The sequence below is a fragment of the Thalassophryne amazonica genome, chromosome 3 (genome assembly GCF_902500255.1).
Source record: "Thalassophryne amazonica chromosome 3, fThaAma1.1, whole genome shotgun sequence".
Taxonomy (NCBI): Eukaryota; Metazoa; Chordata; class Actinopteri; order Batrachoidiformes; family Batrachoididae; genus Thalassophryne; species Thalassophryne amazonica.
Genome location: NC_047105.1, coordinates 55,281,577 through 55,303,641, shown reverse-complemented (window position 1 = coordinate 55,303,641; position 22,065 = coordinate 55,281,577). Strand labels below are relative to the sequence as shown.

The 22,065-nt window shown below is 40.6% G+C and overlaps 2 protein-coding genes across 2 annotated transcripts; both read left to right on the top strand.

Annotated features, from left to right (window-relative positions):
- The first annotated feature begins 644 nt into the window (after positions 1-644).
- Positions 645-8,527, top strand: LOC117506761 (guanine nucleotide-binding protein G(i) subunit alpha-2-like). The gene is made up of 4 exons (XM_034166348.1): positions 645-788; positions 1,202-1,355; positions 1,447-1,639; positions 7,371-8,527. The coding sequence occupies exons 1-3, from the start codon at positions 660-662 to the stop codon at positions 1,635-1,637; spliced, it is 474 nt and encodes a 157-aa protein (XP_034022239.1). The 5' UTR covers positions 645-659; the 3' UTR covers positions 1,638-1,639; positions 7,371-8,527.
- A 10,165-nt stretch (positions 8,528-18,692) lies between these two features.
- On the top strand, positions 18,693-21,743 carry LOC117506760 (PAK4-inhibitor inka2-like). The gene is made up of 3 exons (XM_034166347.1): positions 18,693-18,801; positions 18,899-18,946; positions 20,604-21,743. Exons 2-3 carry the CDS (start codon positions 18,944-18,946, stop codon positions 21,504-21,506), a joined length of 906 nt encoding a protein of 301 aa, XP_034022238.1. The 5' UTR covers positions 18,693-18,801; positions 18,899-18,943; the 3' UTR covers positions 21,507-21,743.
- The last annotated feature ends 322 nt before the right edge of the window (positions 21,744-22,065 follow it).

Here is a 22,065-nt window from a genome sequence, read left to right as displayed (position 1 = left end):
ATTGTATTTTGGCCACACCTTTTCTCTTGTTGCTGTAAATGGCCATTCTCATTAATACTTCATGGTAGCTGGTCTCTTGTAGCTAATGTGACCAAGGGGTGATGGGGTCCCACTGGAAACAATATTGTCAGCACACCCTCTGCTGGACACACTACGTAATGGCACCATTTTCAAAAGCTTAAGGTTTTTTTTTTCGTTTGTTTTTTTTTGGCATTCAATCATTCTGTAAAACAAAGTTTTCATATTGGCCAGAACAATGCTGATACCGATATGTTGGTGACTGGTGCATATTGATATTAAATCATCGTCAACATTATTGGCCAACTGATAAATCGTTCAGACTCCATTCTTAATCCTAAATAAGTAACAAGTAAAACAGTAGAGATCCCGTCAATGATGTCTGTTAATCCATTAAAAAGATTAGTGTTTGCTGGAAGTGATGGTGGTCTGACAGAACGGTGATCTCTGACTGATACGTTGACATTTCTTCACTATTTTTGTTCTCAAAGCTCTTGAAAAATTCATGCACATCCAGGGATTGAAGGGCATCCTGACTGTCTGCTTCCTTGTCCCATTTTCTTCCTATAGTGTGCTCGATTCTCTGCTCTGACAGCGCGTGCACACACTCACATCCTTCTTTGCTTCATTTGCCCTTCAGAATGTTTGATGTGGGAGGTCAGCGCTCCGAGAGGAAGAAGTGGATCCACTGTTTCGAAGGAGTCACAGCCATTATTTTTTGTGTTGCACTCAGTGCTTACGACCTGGTTCTGGCTGAGGATGAGGAAATGGTAAGTTTGAAGTAAAAACATCTCCATCTTCATCTGCATGAATGGTGAAAGTTTAATGTGGCTCTTTGAGAATGTGGAACTTACATTAGACGTAATCACAAGGTGACTGTCTCCCATTATTTTGATTTACTCAGGTGGTAAAATTGGCTCAATGGACTTAAATGATCCACTTGCAGTGCAAACCAACAGAACATTATTATGTCATAAAAATCAAACTCAGTAAATTTTCAAGTGAATTGAACCATTTGACCCCAGTTTCTTGAAGCACTTTTGAATTTCAAAGAAGTACTTTGGACAGGCCTGCTGTCCTCTGCAGGAGTGATTTCTTACATTTCAATGATGAGACATCACCGCCCCCTGGTGGCAGGTCTGCTGTGTTGTCCACAGCCATAATCAAATATGCTTCTGTCCAGAACCGGATGCACGAGAGCATGAAGCTGTTTGACTCCATCTGCAACAACAAGTGGTTTACCGAGACCTCCATCATCCTGTTCCTCAACAAGAAGGATCTGTTTGAGGAGAAGATCAGCCGCAGCCCTCTCACCATCTGCTTCCCAGAGTACACAGGTACATGCCGCTTCAGAACATCCACCACTGAACCACAATAAGGTTTCTAAATAAGAACTTGTCCTAGTCTATCCATGATATTGCTTCTCAGGAGCCAACAAGTTCGATGAAGCAGCCAGCTACATCCAGACCAAGTTTGAGGACCTGAACAAGAAAAAGGACACCAAGGAGATCTACACACACTTTACCTGTGCCACTGACACCAAGAACGTGCAGTTTGTCTTTGACGCTGTCACTGACGTCATTATTAAAAACAACCTGAAAGACTGTGGTCTTTTCTGAAGGTACGCTAGAGTGACAACAAGGGGTGGTGGAAATGTTAAGTCATCAAAATGATCAAACTTTATCAAACTAATTTTAAGATTATTTGGTACATTATTTGTGGAGGACTAGCATTATGGTGCATGGTTTATATACTGCAGTCAGTCAAGTAAACACAATCCCAATTGTGGATAGTTTTATAATTTTAATGACAAAAACAATCCTGTTGCTCAAAATACAGCAGTATCCGTGAAGGGCTATTTACATGAGCTCATTTATTACACGTTTTCACAATTAATAAAACTGATAAATTGTTTGTAAGGTGTTTCAAGTGTATGTGGAGAGCCATTGTTCTGAGTGCGCTCATCTAACTAGCCAGCACAGATCTTAATCAGAGATAAGTTACAAGTGAAGGAAGTATTTTTGTGCTGTCCATTCTTGTCTTGTCTTGTCTGATTGCAAACTTTGGAAGTATGTTTTCAGAATAGTTTATACATAAGTAGGGCAAACTTTTAAAAAGTTAGATAAGTTTACATGGCTACCTAATATGGCATTTGATGCTATATGGTAGACTGATATGGCATGCTAGCTAGCTAGCATCCTTTGCTTGAGAGAGTAACGACATGACGAGTCAAAAAAAAAAAGGGTCACGTGACTTGCCGTGCCATCTTAGGTTCAAAATAGCATTCGCTATTAATCTGTCTGCATATAAATCCAGTTATTTTATTTATTTATCCGCTGAAAATACCGGGTTGTTGTGCATTTGGAGGCGCAAATAGACACAGCAAGGGCTTCAAGATATACAGATTTCCTTTGCATCGGAAGAGCAGAAAAATTTGGGAAAATAAAGTCAGCTGTGTGGGATGGAAGCTGACGTCATCGTCAAAGTTTTGTGAGGTAAATTTATTGTTCAGTCCCATGTACAGTAAAACTCACCTAAACCATCATTATATAACTGGATATTTGCAGTCACCGGACAAAAATGTCCCAGTGTTTTTGTATTGTTTTCCATGTGATAAACACTGTATATAACTGATTTTGTATCACAGATTTTTTTGCACACATCAGCTAAAATGTCCTCTCCGATTGCAATGTATTTCCATTAAAAACCCCTTGCATGTGGGACCGGAGTCATTTCCATGATTAAATGGATGACCATTTATTTTTTTCACACCGTGTTCAGATTCGGACCTGCAGCCTGACGTGCATCTGTTAAATCAGACACCACAAAAGGCTGTGAGTTGACACTTTTCTGCTTTTACTCCTTCGTTTGCCATCATATTGTAATAGTTTTTGGAGTGCGCACGCTGATTACAAATGGATCAGAAAAGTCTGCAACTTTACAGCACAGAGTCTGAAAAAGAGGAAATTGTACAGCTTACCTTTGAATTAAAGGAGGTGATTGTAGAAAGAAAAGCGTGTTGAGGGTCAAATTAATCCATACTAAAGCATAATCCAGCAACAGAGAACTTTAAAACTGTCACGTACGTCATTAAATGACATGGAGTTACAGAGCTGCAGCTGTGTAAATCAGGCTTTAAAATTAATTAAATAAGTCATCATGAATTGTAAATTTGACAGCTTAACTATTTTTACATTTATTTTGATAGTACCTGTACCTGGATGTGTTGCTGTATGTTGTTAAATGATTCAAAAAATGTTGAAAACATAAAAGGTTCATTCAGTTGTTCAGCGCAGTTGGAACCAAAATGACACCATGTTCTGTGTTGACGTTACTCTCTCAATCAAGGGACTCTAGCTACAACATAGTCTGGCTAGGATAGCTGTTTGTCAAAGTAATTCACATTTACTTGATAGGGTTACAATTTAGTTTACTGTCTTCACTGACCCAAGTGTGTGTGTATATATATACACACACACACACACACACACACACACATATATATATATATATATATATATATATATACACAAGGTCTGTGAGAAAAGTATAGGACCTTTTTATTTTTTTCAAAAACCATATGGATTTGAATCACGTGTGATTGCATCATCCAAACTTGAACCTTCGTGCGCATGCCTTCACGCCTGTCGGTTGCGTCATTCGCCTGTGAGCAGGCTTTGTGTGAGCACTGGTCCACCCCTCTCGTCGGATTTTTATTGCAAATAAATGTCTGAACGATTTGGAGCTTTGCTGCATCAGTTTTTTTCCAGAAACTGTGAGAGACCTCCAGGTGGACACCGTTCGGAAAATTAATATGGCTTTCAGGGACGATTTTATGGGGATTATACAGATTAAGGAGTGTTACTGCCGCTTTAAGGATGGCCCACAACTGCTGAGAGCGCAGCGCGCTCCCAGCGCCGATCGACATGCTCAGACCCCGCTGAAACAACCAGATCATTTCCAACGTGAAGGCTTTGTTGATCCAGGACCTCGTCTGACTTTCACAAAAAGGCAGGAGACGTGGACATCAGCACTTTTTCGGCACATTCCAGCAGTTGTGCGCCGTCCTTAAAGCGGCAGTAAATAAAAATCCGACGAGAGGGGTGGACCAGTGCTCACACAAAGCCTGCTCACAGGTGAATGACGCAACCGAGAGGCGTGAAAAAACTCACGCATGCGCACGAAGGTTCAAGCTTGGCTGATGCAATCACACGTGATTCAAATCCATATGGTTTTTGAAAAAAATAAAAAGGTCCGATACTTTTCTCACAGACCTCGTATACATACACACACACACACACACACACACAATTGGGTCAGTTGAGGTTTAGATTGAGCTCACACACACATATACATACATACATACACACACACATATACATACATACATTCACACACACACATGTATACATACACTAACATGTAAATTGGCTAGTGTTTGTAAAATACGTAGCTGACGTTGGTAATAAATTGTGCAAAGTTTCTATAATGAGTTGGAATGGCGTGCGAGTCCAGAATGTTTTTAGAACCTTAGAAGAACTCAACCCTTTTTTCCTGTTAATTACGTAATTTTTTATGTTACTTTACTGTGTTAATCTATTTATAAATGTTTTAGATTCTTATTATCATATACACACTATTATTATTGTCATTATTAATATTTTTATTTTATTAAATTTTTACTTCTATTTTGTCATTTGACTTTTAAATTGACCGCAATGGAAATAAGTGTTTTCACTTCCTTTTGTTATTTCTGTGTTTTTAATATTATGCACTTACATTGTACTTACTAAAAAAAAAAATCATGCATGCACACACACAGTTGCACTTTTAACATAAAGATTCCAGCCCAGTTTGATACTGTCACAAAATGTTACATTTTTGTGATGCGATCAGCCATCACTGACAAATTTTAACCTGAACCATAACCATGCCCCCCTGCACCCACGTCACTCCAAATTTTGTGATGGTATCACACAGATCAACTATATTTCATGCCGGTATCAAAAATTAATAGTAATTAAATTAATTAATAATGCAATCACAAACTTGGCATGAAATCAGGTTGACATTACCCAGTGGTTTTCTATAATCTCACAAAAGTTTTAACTATGTGATTTTACACTTTCCTTTTGTGTGGTCAGTCTGCGCACACACACACAAACACACACACACACACACACACACACACACACACACATATATATATATATATATGTGTATGTGTGTGTGTGTGTGTGTGTATAACCCCAATTCCAATGAAGTTGGGACGTTGTGTAAAATGTAAATAAAAACAGAATACAATGATTTGCAAATCCTCTTCAACCTATTTTCAATTGAATACACCACAAAGAATATATTTAATGTCCATCCATCCATCCATTTTCTTCCGCTTTATCCGGAGTCGGGTCGCGGGGGCAGCAGCTCAAGCAAAGCCGCCCAGACCTCCCGATCCACACACACCTCCCCCAGCTCCTTCGGGGGAACCCCAAAGAGTTCCCAAGCCAGCCGAGAGATGTAGTCCCTCCAGCGTGTCCTGGGTCTTCCCCGGGGCCTCCTCCCAATGGGACGTGCCCGGAACACCTCTCCAGAGAGGCGTCCAGGGGGCATCTGGAAAAGATGCCAGAGCCACCTCAACTGACTCCTTTCGACGTTATATTTAATGTTCCAACTGATAAACTTTATTGTTTTTTGTGCAAATATTTGCTAATTTTGAAATGGATACCTGCAACACATTCCAAAAAGCTGGGACAGTGGTATGTTTACCACTGTGTTACATGACTTTTCCTTCTAACAACAATCAGTAAGTGTTTGGGAACTGAGGACACTAATTGTTGAAGCTTTGTAGGTGGAATTCTTGCCCATTCTTGCTTGATGTACGACTTCAGTTGCTCAACAGTCCGGGGTCTCAGTTGTCGTATTTTGCTCTTTATAATGCACCACACATTTTTAATGGGCGACAGATCTGGACTGCAGGCATACTGGTTTAGTACCCGCACTCTTTTACTATGAAGCCACGCTGTTGAAAAACGTGCAGAAAGTGGCTTGGCATTGTCTTGCTGAAATAAGCAGGGCAGCATGTGTTGCTCCAAAACCTGGATGTACCTTTCAGCATTGTTGGTGCCATCACAGATGTTTAAGGTGCCCATGCCATATGGGCACTAACACACCCTCATACCATCACAGATGCTGGCTTTTGAACTCTGCGCAGGTAAGAATCTGAATGGTCTTTTTCCTCTTTTGTCAAGGAGGGCACAATGTCCATGATTTCCTTAAACAATTTGAAATGTGGACTTATCAGGCCACAGCACAGTTTTCCACTTTATGTCTGTCCATTTCAAATGAGCTCGGGCCCAGAGAAGGCGGCTGCGTTTCTGGATGTTGTTGATGTATGGCATTCGCTTTGCATGGTAGAGTTTTAACTTGCACTTGTAGATGTAGCGACGAACTGTGTTAACTGACAGTGATTTTCTGAAGTGTTCCTGAGCCCACGCAGTAAGATCCTTTACACAATGATGTCGGTTTTTAATGCAGTGTCGTCTGAGGGAACGACGGTTACGGGCATTTATTGTTGGTTTTCAGCCTTGTCGTGTACGTGTAGAAAGTTCTCCAGATTCTCTGAATCTTCTGATTATATTATGGACTGTAGATGATGGAATTCCTTGCAATTGAACATTGAAAAACATTGTTCTTAAACTGTTGGACTATTTTTTCACGCAGTTGTACACAAAGTGGTGATCTTCGCCCCATCTTTGCTTGTGAATGGCTGAGCCTTTTGGGGTTGCTCCTTTTTGTAGCCAATCATGACACTCACCTGTTTCCAATTAGGTGTTCTTTGAGCATTCATCAACTTTTCCAGTCTTTTGTTGCCCTGTCCCAACTTTTTTGAAATGTGTTGCAGGCATCATTTAAAAATGAGCAAATATTTGCACAAAAACAACAAAGTTTATCAGTTTGAACATTAAATATCTTGTCTTTGTTGTGTATTCAATTGAATATAGGTTGAAGAGGATTTGCAAATCATTGTATTCTGTTTTTATTTACATTTTACACAATGCCCCAACTTCATTGGAATTGGGGTTGTGTGTGTGTATATATATATATAAGATTAGATAAAATTCACATTACAAACGAGTATGAGTAAGCATTGTGTGGTGTGGTGTTAAGTATGGCAAGCATCAAAAGAAGTCCTTTTATATATTACTTTTTTGCCTTGGTAAATAAAATGTAAAATCACTGGTATCTATGTAAGATGAAAAACAAGCCAAGGCTGGGTCCATTAAAGCCGTGAAACAATAGCTATTTTCTCTGTATTTATGTTGTGTTTGAGATGTGTCTTAATTTTCATGCAGGACACTGCGAGACGCACACAGACTACATGAGAGACTGCAACAGTGATGTGATGATTACTGCTTTTCATAATGAAAACCATAACGGACTTGATTCCTGCAGGGGGAACCTGAAAGAAATCCAACAATCACTGATGTGCAAACATCACATTCTCTGTCTAACATCTCATTGTTATTGTTTGGTTATACTTTTCCGAAATGATCGGGGTTTCTCAAACTATTCATGCTGATCGCCAGTGAAAAGAGCCTCCAAATTATCCTCCAAAAGATTCACCAACAATCAGAGTGACCTGCCTGTGTTTTGTAAAGTTAATTCAATAAAATGGCGAGCATAAGTGGAAAATTATTTTTGTAAGAGTAAAATGCTTCACATTATGAATCTGTTTTCCAGTCATGCATAGTTTTCATCATTAATGGGGCTTCAGGGAGCAGTTTGAGAACTGCTGATTTTATTTGATTTCTTCTTCTTTTTCTAATTATTATTATTATTTAAATTTTTTTTGTATTCAGAGTTCAATTTGATTTTTAATATAGGTTTCCATTAATGAGAAGGCATAGTACAATGACTTTTATATATACTAGATATTAAAAAAAATTCTCATTAATTTAAGTTTACTAATGGTATTCTATGAAACTTGACTGGGCAGAGCTTATTTTTTAGAAGAAAACACACAGGCATGGAGAATGAAATTGGACGAAGGGAAAATGCTTTTGTACAGTGTTTACACAATCAATATTCACACTTGTATTATAGTGCATTGTTCTGCATGACTGCCCATAGATTAGCCTGTATCTCCCACAAACTGAATAACATTCCTTAAGTAATGTCTCTCAAATAAAAAAAGTAAAAAAAAAAAAGTTATGTGTCACTTTTAAGATATCAACAATATTTTAAGTATTTCTGTCTGCTCCTTTCATGAGTTGTTCTGTACAGTTTGTTTCATTCCAGGTCTTTTTACGTATGTTTGTGCCTTGATATCTGTTTACACTTGTTCTTTAGAGACATGCTGTCTTCATAGTGTCAGTTAGGGCTATTTCTACTGCACCTGAGCTCACATAAACCTCCATTTGTTGCACACAACACATGTAATTGTTCATTAATATCAAGGTGCATAAAACTCCTTCACTTGTTCAATGAAAATAAAAGTTGCGTCACATGAGCCTTCATTCTTCAGTGTGATATGTGAAAAGAAAATGCATGCTGTATGTTGTTCTACTCCATCAGAGATCTAAAAGGGAACGTCAACGTTTAAAATGTATAAGACATTGAATCATGTTATTGCTGCGTGTGGTTACATGAACAGCTGTGAACATAACTAAAGAATGGTTGCTGATATCTGCAGTAATCTGCAGATAGACTATGTAGAGTTGTGTTCAAAATAACAACAGTGTGTTTCAAAATGAACAAACCAAAACCCAATTATGAAAAATTCCCCGGCCTCTGAAATCTTCAGTTTCCCCTGCAAGACATGCATTTGCTCCGAGATGTTATCCAATTTGTGTCTGAGTTCAAGGGTTAATGCAGTCTGAGAATGCATCGCCTTGCCCAACTCATTAATCATGATGGAAAAGCAAGGGGTTGTGATTTTGGCGGCAGCCATCTTGCCAATCTTCCGGTAGGTCAGGGCAGTACATAAGCCAATAAGTACCAGCCTTCCTACTATGTATCCAAATATGAATAAATCCTTGACGTCCTCCACAGAGAAAGGCAGAAAGCATGCGACCCACCAAGTCTCCCAGGCATAGAACATAGCCCGCAGGGTAAGTTCCATCCGGGCATGCAGGGTCCCCTGGCCCTGATCTTCTTGTAGAAAAAATGGTGTCAATAGCATTCAGAGACCAGCTGATCAATTCCATGATTATCCAATATAGTTTGAAGAATTCACAGCCTGGTGAAGTAGGGACTTTGAAGGTTGGAGCAGAGATAGAGGAGAGAGGAGGAGATGTGACCGGCCTTGTCAGAGTCCCAAGCTGATTGAAGTGAGTAAAAAGCTCAAAATCCTTATAATACCTTTTCATTTCCATACATACAAATGCATTGGGAACACTGCACATTCTATTCTAAATCAAAACATGAAAAATTAATCAAATTTGTTATGACTTGACAGAAAGTGAAGAAACGGAATATTACCGGTAGGCTTCACTCAGTCCCACTGAGTGAAGAAGGAGCCATGCACCCTGTTTTTTTTTGTTTTTGTTTTTTTCGTGAGCTATTGTGGCATTATAGTGGCTCAGAGTGGCTCTTAGAGGCATTATCTTCAGTTAAGCCTCGGTCCCACCGAATAATGAAGGCTGAAGAAGGAGCCACGCATGGGTGTGGGGTGATTATTTGAAGAATGACCCACGTTTTCATCTTAACACGTATCCACTATGAAGGTGCCACTATGTGCCTCTCTGTACCACGCATGTGCTGCGTAGCAGCCTCTAGTGAGCCACGACCGACCTGCCATTACAGCCTCGAATGGCTCGCATCAGCCACACTAAGCCACGTAGTGCCACGATAGCACCATGGTAACGCCATGTTGACGCACGTTTAGGCATGAGTTTGGTCCAAACCTCCAGCCCTCCCACACCTGGTCCCTTTAAAGTGTGGGTTTTCAATTCACAGATTCACAGCAGCATTTAAAGATGTCTCTTTTTTTTTTTTTTTTAACACAGTCCAAAAATAGACACTCCATCACAGTTCGCAGTTGTGCGCTGTGCGCCAGGCTGCAGTCCACCTGTAATGCACCAGACCAGCTAGACCCGAACCACGGGTTCCTGGAGAGCGGCCTCTGTGCTCCTCGCTGGCTCCGCGGCTCTCTGGCTTTTTTTTTTTTTTTTTTTTTTTTTGCGGCTTTAAACACACAAAACTTTGTCCGTTTATTTCTGCAAAATCGCTCTTTTGCGCGCGCGCTGCTGTTGTCCTTTCATGGACAGCCGCCTCTCTGCTCTTTCTGGCTTCCGTTCCATCCGTGGCTTGCTGGCTTTATTTTTTCCCTGGCTTTAAGCACAATCATTTTTACAACGTGATTTCACTTTAACTTTGTGTTCGTCTGTTTATTTCTGCAAAAGCGCTCTTTTGCGCGCGGTGCCGTTCTGCATATAGAATGAGGTGGCCGTTTTATTATATACACCTGTGGATCATTTTCAATATATATATATTTCTTTATTTCTTCCGCAGCTTACAAGTCACCATGATACAACTTTTAACTTTGTGTTGTGTCTTCAAAATCGCTCTTTTGCGCGCTCTCCACCTGTGTTGCTGCACAGCTCTTAGTTGCTCCACTGGAGTTATTATCTTCCATGGCTTTAAACACACATCCACTTTCACGCAGTCACCCAAATTTTAATTTTGTGTTCGTCCAATATTGACTGAAATATCACTCTTTTGTGAGCTGGCGTTCTGCCCAAATGCTCGTTTGAAGCGTGATGAGGAGTCACTACTGCCTCAGTGCGCCAGTGCGCACACACAGCGGAGCTCATGTGATACATTAATTCCAGAAGTGATTACAGGTATTTTTCGGCATCCAAGGTTTGATAGAAAATGATTAATCCGCTACAAAATAATTATTTTATATAGAGTCCAGCGCACAGAGCAGGTGGAATTTGGTGCGCAAGAGGAGGAGCGGCTCCAAAAATAGCCTCTCAGGTCTTGCCTCAGTGCGCACACGCAGTGATCCATTAACAAGATATTAAATCAACATACTTTTACACACAACAGACATCAACATACATACTTTTATAGCAAGGAACTGTTTTATCAAGCTATAAAAAAACATTAAAAATAATTACCTTAAGCTGCTCAAAATACATCCCACATGGAGCAGGAAAGAGAGGAAAATGCCAGAAGTGATTAGAAGTGTTTTCAACATCCAAGGTTTGGCAGAAAATGATTAATCCACTACAAAATATATAGAGTCCAGCGCACAGAGCAGGTGCAATTGTGCGCGCAAGAGGAGGAGCGGCTCCAAAAATAGCCTCTCAGGTCCTGCGAAGGTGCCAGGCGCACGGATAATGGACTTTTTGCAGACTCGTAAGCACCACGCAAATGCCTCTAAGCCGTTGCAGTAACTCGAACACAAACTGCGCCACGCTGTTGTTGCTAAATTTTGAACATCTTGAAATTAGCGCCACGCTCAGAGAGGAGCCTCGTTACAGGTGGCCCTTATTTAAAGATGAAGACAGCAAATGTTGCACATGCTGGTTGTTGTGAATTTCTTTTGGAAAAGCTCAGTAAAATGGGTTATTCCAGACATTGTTCATAAGAACAGTGTATTTTGTTTAAAAAGTTGATTGGACGGGGGGAAACATACAAAGAAGTGCAGAAAATGATCTGAAATGCTTTAAAATGGCAACAAAAGTAGAAAGAGGTGGAAGCAAACGTAAGACCATTGAAATAGATTGAAGAATAGCCAGAATCACAAATATTCAGCCAATGATCAGCTTCAGGGTGATCAAAGAAGGTTTAAAGTTATCTGTGAGTACTGTAACAATGAGAAGACTCCGATGTGAAGCCAAGCTATTGGTAAGAAGCCCCCCACAAAGTCCCATTGTTGAAAAAAATGACATGCTGAAGAGGTTACAGTTTGCCAAACAACACATTGGCTGGCCTAAAGAGAAATGGTGCAACATTTTGTGGACTGATGAAAGCAAGATTGTTCTTTTTGGTTCTAGGGGCCACAGACAGTTTCTCTGATGACCCCTAAAATCTGAATTCAAGCCACAGTACACTGTGAAGACAGTGAAGCATGGTGGAGCAAGCATCAGGTGTGTTTCTTAAGCTATGGTGTCGGAAATGGGTGTTTCAACAAGATGACGACCACAAATACAACAGCAATCAAGCAGCATCTTGGTTCCAGACAAACAAGATGAACATTATGGAGTGGCCAGCCCAATCCCGGGACCTTAATCCAATAGAAAACTTGTGGAGTGACATCAAAAATGTTGTTTCTGAAGCAAAACCAAGAAATGTAGAGGAAATGTAGAATGTAGTCCAATCATCCTGGGCTAGAATACCTGTACACAGGTGCCAGAAGTTGGTCAACTCAATGCAACACAGATATGAAGCAGTTCTCTGAAACTGTGGTCAAGTAATAACAAAGTTGATAAATTTTTCTTCATGTCTTCATTGCGAATAGAATGTGAGGTGTTCCCAATGAATTTCCATGTATGGCAATAAAAGCTATCACAAGGACTTTGAGCTTTACTCACTTTTTATCCCCTCCCCCGGTATGAAACGGGGGATATAGCAATCAGCATGTCCGTCTGTCTGTCCATTTTTGCCTGTAAGCTCCATTTCTCAAGACCCAGTTGACCAATTTCATACATATTTAGCATAACGGTGTACTTGGGTAATCCCCCGACACCAGTCATTTACAGTGACCTTGAGGTAAATTTCAAGGTCACAGTGAGATATTCAAGATACTGTCATCGCCACCCTTCTTAGCGCGATATCTCAAGACCCAGTTGACCAATTTATTTCATATTTAGCATAAAGGTGTACTTGGGTGATCCCCAACACTTTTACCCCATCACACATAGCCGAGATCACGCAGATTGGTGTCAGAATTATGAATTGGCGCACATCTGATAAGTGTCGGATTTCAGTTCCAAAATATTCTGACAGCCATCTGCGGAAGTCGACACATTTGGTCAAAATCGGTCGGTGCCCCGAGTGTGATGCACATGTTCAAAACCCTCTAAGTGCTGTTGAGATGGGACACCTGTCCGACCTGCCTACCATCTGACTGCAATTTACATATTCTGACGGCATCAAAACAGCATCTGAAACGATCTGATCGCGGTTGATTGAGCTTTGAGATCGATCGGTCACAGCAAAGCCTGTTGACATGTTGTTGTGCCACATTTGTCCACCTCCCCTGGACCCCAGCCAGGGAGAGCGAAGGAAATGTTATGTAATAACATGTATGTGAAATTGCGCGTATGTCAGAGGCTCGGTGCAGCACCCAGAAACACAACTGAACGGGATGTCACCACTGTAACACAGGTATTATTACACGTACACCTCCTGTCTGTAGCAGGTATGATGTGGAAATGTTTGCCCAGCACACAACAACATAAATAAACATATACAATAGTGTTCAGAATAATACTGTAGTAGTGCTATGTGACTAAAAAGATCAATCCAGGTTTTGAGTATATTTCTTATTGTTACATGGGAAACAAGGTACCAGTAGATTCAGTAGATTCTCACAAATCCAACAAGACCAAGCATTCATGATATGCACACTCTTAAGACTATAAAATTGGGCTATTAATAAAAAAGTAGAAAAGGGGGTGTTCACAATAATAGTAGTGTGGCATTCAGTCAGTGAGTTTGTCAATTTTGTGGAACAAACAGGTGTGAATCAGGTGTCCCCTATGTAAGGATGAAGCCAGCACCTGTTGAACATGCTTTTCTCTTTGAAAGCCTGAGGAAAATGGGAGGTTCAGAAGAACAGCGTAGTTTGATTAAAAAGTTGATTGGAGAGGGGAAAACCTATACGCAGGTGCAAAAAATTATAGGCTGTTCATCTACAATGATCTCCAATGCTTTAAAATGGACAAAAAAAAACAAAAAAACAGAGTGCTGTGACAGTTAGAAGATGCCTGTGTGAAGCTAATTTATTTGCAAGAATCCCCCGCAAAGTCCCTCTGTTAAATAAAAGACGTGCAGAAGAGGTTACAATTTGCCAAAGAACACATCAACTGGCCTAAAGAGAAATGGAGGAATATTTTGTGGACTGATGAGAGTAAAATTGTTCTTTTTTGGTCCAAGGGCCGCAGACAGTTTGTGAGACGACCCACAAACTCTGAATTCAAGCCACAGTTCACAGTGAAGACAGTGAAGCATGGTGGTGCAAGCATCATGATATGGGCATGTTTCTCCTACTATGGTGTTGGGCCTATATATTGCATACCAGGTATCATGGATCAGTTTGGATATGTCAAAATACTTGAAGAGGTCATGTTGCCTTATGCTGAAGAGGACATGCCCTTGAAATGGGTGTTTCAACAAGACAATGACCCCAAGCACACTAGTAAATGAGCAAAATCTTGGTTCCAAACCAACAAAATTAATGCCTCGCAGATGTGAAGAAATCATGAAACACTGTGGTTATACAACTAAATACTAGTTTAGTGATTCACAGGATTGCTAAAAAAGCAGTTTGAACATAACACTTTTGAGTTTGTAGCGTCAACAGCAGATGCTACTATTATTGTGAACACCCCCTTTTCTACTTTTTTTTTTTTACTAATAGCCCAATTTCATAGCCTTAACAGTGTGCATATCATGAATGCTTGGTCTTGTTGGATTTGTGAGCATCTACTGAATCTACTGGTACCTTGTTTCCCATGTAACAATAAGAAATATACTCAAAACCTGGATTAATCTATTTAGTCACACAGCACTACTATTATTCTGAACACTACTGTACATTTGTCTGTTGAATCACCAGCCACGGACAGCTTCATGGTTGAGTGACAGACACCATGTCATATCAAGTTTGGGAGCATGCACTGGTACTGCACTTACCACATCCACAACACCATGGAACTGCCTTGGGTCCTGGATGGCAACCACCCAGGCAGACAAATCGGTCTCTAAAATAACAATTCATCTGCCACAGGTGAAAACTGAGCATCCCCTTGGCCTTCTCCAGCTACTGGGGTTATCAACACTCAGGCACCTGTATGCTGGATCGGGCACAGAGAAACAGGCCACATGGCCAAAATGTCGGAGCTGATGCTCCCTCACAATGCAGTTGATGCTCATCATCCCCGTCTTTCTTTGTAACCGCTTGTTTGATACATTCATTCCATGATACCCAAAGATCATTCAAAGACACCTTGTACCAAAGACATTTAGTCGTCGCCTTTGGTCACTAGTTAGTTTCCAAATCTCACAACCATACAGCAAGACAGGCACCACCAGCACCTGAAAGACTCAGATCTTCATTCTCCTGCAAAGATATAGGCATCAACAAACACCTCTTAGTGCAGTGGCCGAGGCTGAAAAATGTCTCTAATTAAGGAGATACCCCAACTGGAGGTATTTGAAATTGGTATCATGTTGACTGTGAGGATGTCCAGTTTCTAAAAAATGATATTGTAGTTGCAGCTTCAGTGTACAATATGTCAAATTAACCTCTTGCTTGCCAAAAACCGCAAAAAATAAAATAAAATGCAACTTACAGTTTTTCTTTCATTTCTTGAAGTATGCAACCTGAATTCCAACCAAACTTCATTATATGGATTTATTTGACGTAAGAGACCTTCAGTGATAAAAATCAAGGTATTTGAAGAACTTTGGAACATTTTATGGCCAAACATATACCCAAAATATTGAAAGTTTTAGTGGATTTTACAGAAACATGAGACAACTTTCTGATCTGGTGAGTCAAACAATGGTATAACTTGGCTTAATGGGTGTCATTCTAATAGTCTCAGTGGGTAGAGTTTAAAAAGTGCTGTTGTAGGTGCCATAAATGTGCACAACTTGCCAAACTACCCCTTCGGTTGGGAACCATCAAAATTTCCTGGGCCTGGCCACTCCACGAGTTCTTCACTGGCATCTCTTGATCTCAAAGGCCGAGGACCCGGAGACAGGAATGTCACGACCAAAACTTTCTGATGAGAAAAAAGTTTGATTATCTTTGCCAGAAGGCACATGGGAGATTTGAGCATAGATTTGAAGTTTTCTCATATGAGAATTCTTCTCTGTGCCACTCTACAAGGGTAGGCTGAAAAGTTCTAAGGCTGACTATGATGCAGTTGTCGAACTGAACAAATTCAGGGTTATTTTTCTACATAGTCTCCCTGTAACTCAACACACTTCTTCCAGCGGTGCTTGAGTGCTTCGATTCCCTTGGCATAGAAGCTTTCATCTTGCGAGTCAAAATAGTCCTCAACGGCAGCCATCACCTCATCATTGCTCCGATAGTGCTTCCCAGCCAAGTTTTTTTTCAGGTTTGGGAACAGATGAAAGTCTGAGGGTGCCAAGTCAGGGGAGTATGGTGGGTGATCTACCAGTTCGAATCCACACTCGTAGATAGTGGCCATGGCCACTGTTGACTTGTGAGCTGGGGCATTGTCTTGATGGAACAGCACCCCTTTCGTCAGCTTTCCTGGTCGCTTCTTTTTGATAGCCTCGCGTAACTGTCTCAGTAGGTTAGAATAGTACTGTCCATTTATGGTTTGTCCCTTTTCAAGATAGTCCACGAACACAATGCCCTTGGCATCCCAGAAAACTGAAACCATGACCTTCCCCGCAGACGAAACGAACTTGGCCTTCTTTGGAGGTGGTGACCTTGGGTGTTTCCACTGCATTGATTGTTTTTTTGTCTCTGCTTCAAAGTGGTGAACCCAACACTCATCCTGGGTAAGAAAACGTTATCCTCTTCAAATTGTGCCAAGTTTGCCTTCGACATGACTAGCCTGGTACGTTTCTGATCAGGCGTCAGAAGACGTGGCATCCACCGAGCTGACACCTTTGACATTCCAAGTTCTTCATGCAGAATGTGTTCAATTCTCTCATGGGATAATCCCACAGCATCTGCTATCTGATTAATCATCAATCGTCTGTCATCCATCACCATTTCATGAACAAGGTCAATGTTTTTCTGGGTTGTGGCTGTTGCAGGTCGCCCAGACCTTGGGTCGTCTTCAAGGCTGTCTCTGCCCCTCTTAAATTCAGCTGCCCACTTCTGCACTGTAGATATGGAGGGAGCTTCATCCCCTAATGTAGCAACCATATCTGCATGAATGTCCTTGGGCTTTAACCCCTTCTTATGCAGGTACTTAATCACACCGCGATGCCAGATTTTGTCCATTTTTGCCATTTCCCTCTACCACGAACTTTCAAACTTGGCTATGAACCACAAACTACCTCACAAGCTGGAAGAAAATAACACAGTTAGTCATCAGAAGAGTTGAACTTAATGCATGCCAAGTTTTATTGAAATGGCATTTCTCCTTCTTGGTGAGCCTTAGAACTTTTCAACCTACCCTCATATAACTGGTGATATACAACATTTATATTTAGTCATAAATATTAGATATTTTAGAGATTAACTTAAAAAAATAGAATCAACAAGATATGTGCCTGAAATATTTAGCACTTTTTTGTGTTTCCATTTTTTGTCTATGTTGAAAAGGGTGATTGAGATTACTTTCATATTCTGGGACAACGATTACTTCCATGTTGTGGATGACAATTCCTTATTCTCCATTTTATAGGTTTTTTAAAGGAATTTTTATGTCTCCAATACTGCTTTTTGCTAAAAAAAAAAAAAAAAAAAAAAAAAACACTGACCAACACATTGTCCAGTCCAGGTTAGAGGTGGGTGATACCGGGAATTTTGGTATTGATCCGATACCAAGTAAATACAGGCTCAGTATCGCCGATATCAATACTGATACCGATACTTTTTCATATTTAAGCTTCATAGATCCAAAGGATCCAAAAGACCTAGGATAGAATTTCGCCAAACATTGTACGTAACAACAAAATACTTTATCACAATCAACATTTTTGTTTAAAAAAAAAATCACTCAACACAACTTAAAATCTCCTGAGGTAGAGGGCTGACAAACCACAATAAAGGGTGCACTGCTCTGTGTTGTGTGTGACAGCACAGCGCTGCTCTTACAGACAGAGAGTAGACTTTGATGAATCTGCATGTGCAGCAGTCAGTGCGTGTGGGAGAGAAAAAAAGCTTGAGTATCAATCTTTTTACAGAGGATCGTTCAATATCAATACCAACGTTGGTATCAATATTATCAATATTAGGATCGATCCGCCCACCTCTAGACCAGGTCCATGCACCAGTGTTTTTACACTTTTTACAGGGCGCTCTGCTCTTTATCAGCTAAATTTGTGACAGCTGTGTCCAATCTGGCACGATTTGGCTTCAAAAAAACACAAAGTTGTATCAGATGTTAAGTGAGATGCCCATCTGCAAATGAAACGACGTCTTCACAGCAGGATGTTTGCATTTCAAAAGCATGTGCTGTGTGCTCTCTCACAAAGGAAAGCACGCAGTCAGTGCTCGTGCTCAGGTACGAGACAACCACCAGGTGGCGACATTGAGTAAAAGCGCTGCAGCTCAGAAGACAACTTTAACAAACGTGGAGTTTTGTGCATTAATGTACCAATATTATCGTAAATCTTTCATATCAAATAATTGTTTAATCAAAACAATTATTATTTTTTTTTGGAGAATAACCGAGTACTCCAATAAAAGTGCAGCTCATTTAGAACGTGTTCAGTGCAGCGTGATATAACTGAGCGCTGGATCTGGTTTCAGGCGACTCGCTATTGGTTGAAATCAGCGAGGCTCTGCTCTGATTGGCTGGAAAGAAAAGCTGGAGGTGGTTATATTCCGCTGACAGATTTCGTGTAGTTCAGATTCTGTCTCCTCTGAGTGACTTTTTGTGGTCCAATGTAAAGGTGAGAATGTTTAACCTTTTTCCCCACACACTTTATGGACAACTTTAACATTCGGCATGAATCTAACGTAAATATCTTACTGTTTTTTTGTTTTCAGGAGACATTAACCGGATTGTGAAAATCTCTGCATCCAGTCACAAAAATGGTAATTTTTAAATTTTATTTTCTGTTATGGGTGTCTGTAAACTTTGTTCCCACTTGGACATGATGATTATCAAGAACCTCGAAGAAATATTGTGCAAAGTTTTACTTTAAGAAATATTTTGTGCAACTTGAATGAATTTCTTTCCTTTTTAACAAATATTTAATGTAACAACTTGCTATTTTAGCTAATGTGCACATAAAAAAATAATAATTAAAAAAAACCCAAAGCTGCTAAATATCTAATAGTTAAAAATAAGCAAATATGTAAAATGTCTGGCCACTTTTCATGTTTAAAACACGATATATGAGGTGATAAAACTAAGCTGTTTTTGGTGATCTTATGTAATTTACAACAGTCAGTTTATATTTAACTTTGTAGTCATGTTATTCGATTTTTATGAAATTGGTTTGCAACTTAATCTTATATATATATATATATATATATATATATATATATATATATATATATATATATATATATATATATATATATATATATATATATATATATATATATATATATATAATTTTCTCAGAATTTGATTGTGTTGACAAAGAAAGAAGGAAGGGGTGAGACTGTATCAAACAAATTAAGGCTTTTTTTCATTAATTTGCATTTTTGCTTTTTTTAAAATAGAATTTTATCACAATTCTAGGGTGTCTTAAATTTTTCAGCACTACCATATTATTTAATTCATTTTTTTCCCCAGTTTTTTTATTTATTATAATTATTTTTTGGCGGGGGGAGGAGAAGATTTTTTTTTTTAAATTTGTTAAATGTACACAAGTGGCTGAATCACTTCTCCTTCTGTTGCGTGAAACAATTCAAAGAGAACAAGCCATTTTGAATAGTTCACTCTATCCACAGAGTCCCACTGAAGATGTTTCTGTGTGCCAGATAAGTGTCCCCCCCCTCCCCAGGGGGCAAATGGTTCAGCACCTACAGCTGTGATAACATCATGCCATTGTGCTGCTGTTACTGCTGCAGGAACTCTGGCAGGGTACCAGAGTTTGAACCAACACACTGGAAAAAACAAAAAACCAAAAAATTCCCCTTACAAAATATCAAGCGGATTCCACTAATGTGGATCATAGCGTGACTCATAGTGAATCTGATTATTCATTGTGCACCTCTCAGAAGTTGCTTGAGCTCTGATAATTGATACCAGTCCCACAACATCCTGTGGTTTAGTGGCTTTTCAGAGAGGATACGACCCTCTGCACGCCTCTGTGTTTCAGCCCTACTTTGTCCAAACTTCCCCTCTCGCTTTAGGAAGCGCACACGCTTTCCCTGTGTAAAATGTGCATCCTGTTGTCAGGGTGCGGAGGGTTTTTTCTGCACATGAAGCTGCTGTTCGTCAGAAATGCTTGACTGGTTATGTGGCCACAGAGCAGAGTGATGTCTGCTGGGAAAAATGTTATTGGCCCATTTCTGGAAATAACACGGTGAAGCCTCGGCGAGACCAGTCAGGACATGAAGGGATGTTTTGGAAGGCAGCCACGACTCTACTTTGACTTGTCTTGTGGAAAACGTAGAAATCCTGCTGTTTAGTTGATTTTTAGTTGAAATTGGGTGTGTTTCTAAATCCTGCTGTTTAGTTGATTTTTAGATGAAATTGGGTGTGTTTCTAAATCTTTGTGTCTTTCTTGTGGTCCAGCTGTGTCTAGGAGATTCTTCAGTTTGTCTTCGGGAGCAGATGCAGTACATGATGAGGTCCTTGCAGGATCTGAAGCAGATCGGCCGGCTGAGGCCACTGAGTGAACCGTGTGTTCGCTCCTTCTCCGTAACGCGAATGTGCAAACAGAAGGCGCAGAAGGATCGGTTGTCTCGTCTGTCTGGGGTCAGTGACTCCAGCACCTACGACTCCGCCTGCTGCCTTGCTAGCACCCTGGAGGAAGAGGATGAGCAGCAGCAACGGCTGCCGCAGGCTTCCCCAAGTGGTGACAAGACTTTGGACTTTGACTCGGGTTACTCTGAGGCGTCTTGGCAGGATGATGGCGTGGTGCTGAGGAGGACCAGGAACGTGCGAGTCTCTTCTTCTGCCTGTCTTCGTACAAACAGAGGTCCTTCCGGACGGATCAGACCCAAATCCACCTCAGATGCCTGCCTGGAGTGCTGGACTTCGTTTGAGGCCAGTGAGCCACAGGACTGGACAACACTGCTGTTGAGCCGCAGCAGGAACAGGCAGCCCCTGGTTCTGGGTGACAACAGCTTTGCAGATTTGATAAAAAATTGGATGGACCTTCCTGAGTGCCCTGAGCCAGCAGAATTAAAACCAGTTGTGGGCCGGCGACATGCCAAAGACCTTTTGGTCAACATGCGCAGGAGGCTGACAGGATTGTCTAGGCCAAAGTCAGCAGAGTCTACGAAGGTCAGCCAGTCTGCAGAAGCCTCCAAACGCATGTCCTGCCCGGTGGGACTACAGGCGCTGAAGCCTTTCTTCCACCAGTCCCACACGGGTTTACATGAACCAGACTCTGATTTTTATCGATTCACTGCTCTTATGAAGACGGGAAGCCGACAACCCATCATATGCAATGACATCATTGGATACATTTGAACAAAGTCACAACTACAGAGTGACCATGTACCAGAAAATTTAAAGAGGTCATATTATACATTGTTTCATCACATTAATGTAGGTCACCAGGTGTCTTACAAACAGATCTTAAAAGTTGAAGCCAAAAAAACACCCCAGGGACTGATGTGGTGTATCATAAAATTCCATGTTTCTGTACTTTCACTTTAAAGAGAAAGGAGCTGCTGTTTGACACACATCTTCTATCTTCAGATGAAGGTCATCTCTCTCCCCTCTTCTCACAGACTATGGGCTTGTCACGCAGAACACAGATCAGCTTGGTGGGCGTGTTTAACGGTACAAGCAGGAGCCCACATATTTCTGTGACATACACAGAAATAGGTGTGTGTGTATATATATATATATATATATATATAAAGAGAGAGGGAGAGAGAGAGTGCATCCGGAAAGTATTCACAACACTTCACTTTTCCAGTTTTTTTTAATGTTGCAGCCTTAATCTTCCATCCAACCTGATGGAACTTGAGAGGTGCTGCAAAAAGGAAAGGGCAAAACTGCCCAGTTACATGCGCCAAGCTTG

Coding starts and splice junctions, on each gene's coding strand:
- LOC117506761 (XM_034166348.1), top strand. CDS start 660: ATGTTTGATGTGGGAGGTCAGCGCTCCGAGAGGAAGAAGTGGATCCAC. Junction 789..1,201: donor TGGCTGAGGATGAGGAAATG/GTAAGTTTGAAG, acceptor GCTTCTGTCCAG/AACCGGATGCACGAGAGCAT. Junction 1,356..1,446: donor CTGCTTCCCAGAGTACACAG/GTACATGCCGCT, acceptor ATTGCTTCTCAG/GAGCCAACAAGTTCGATGAA.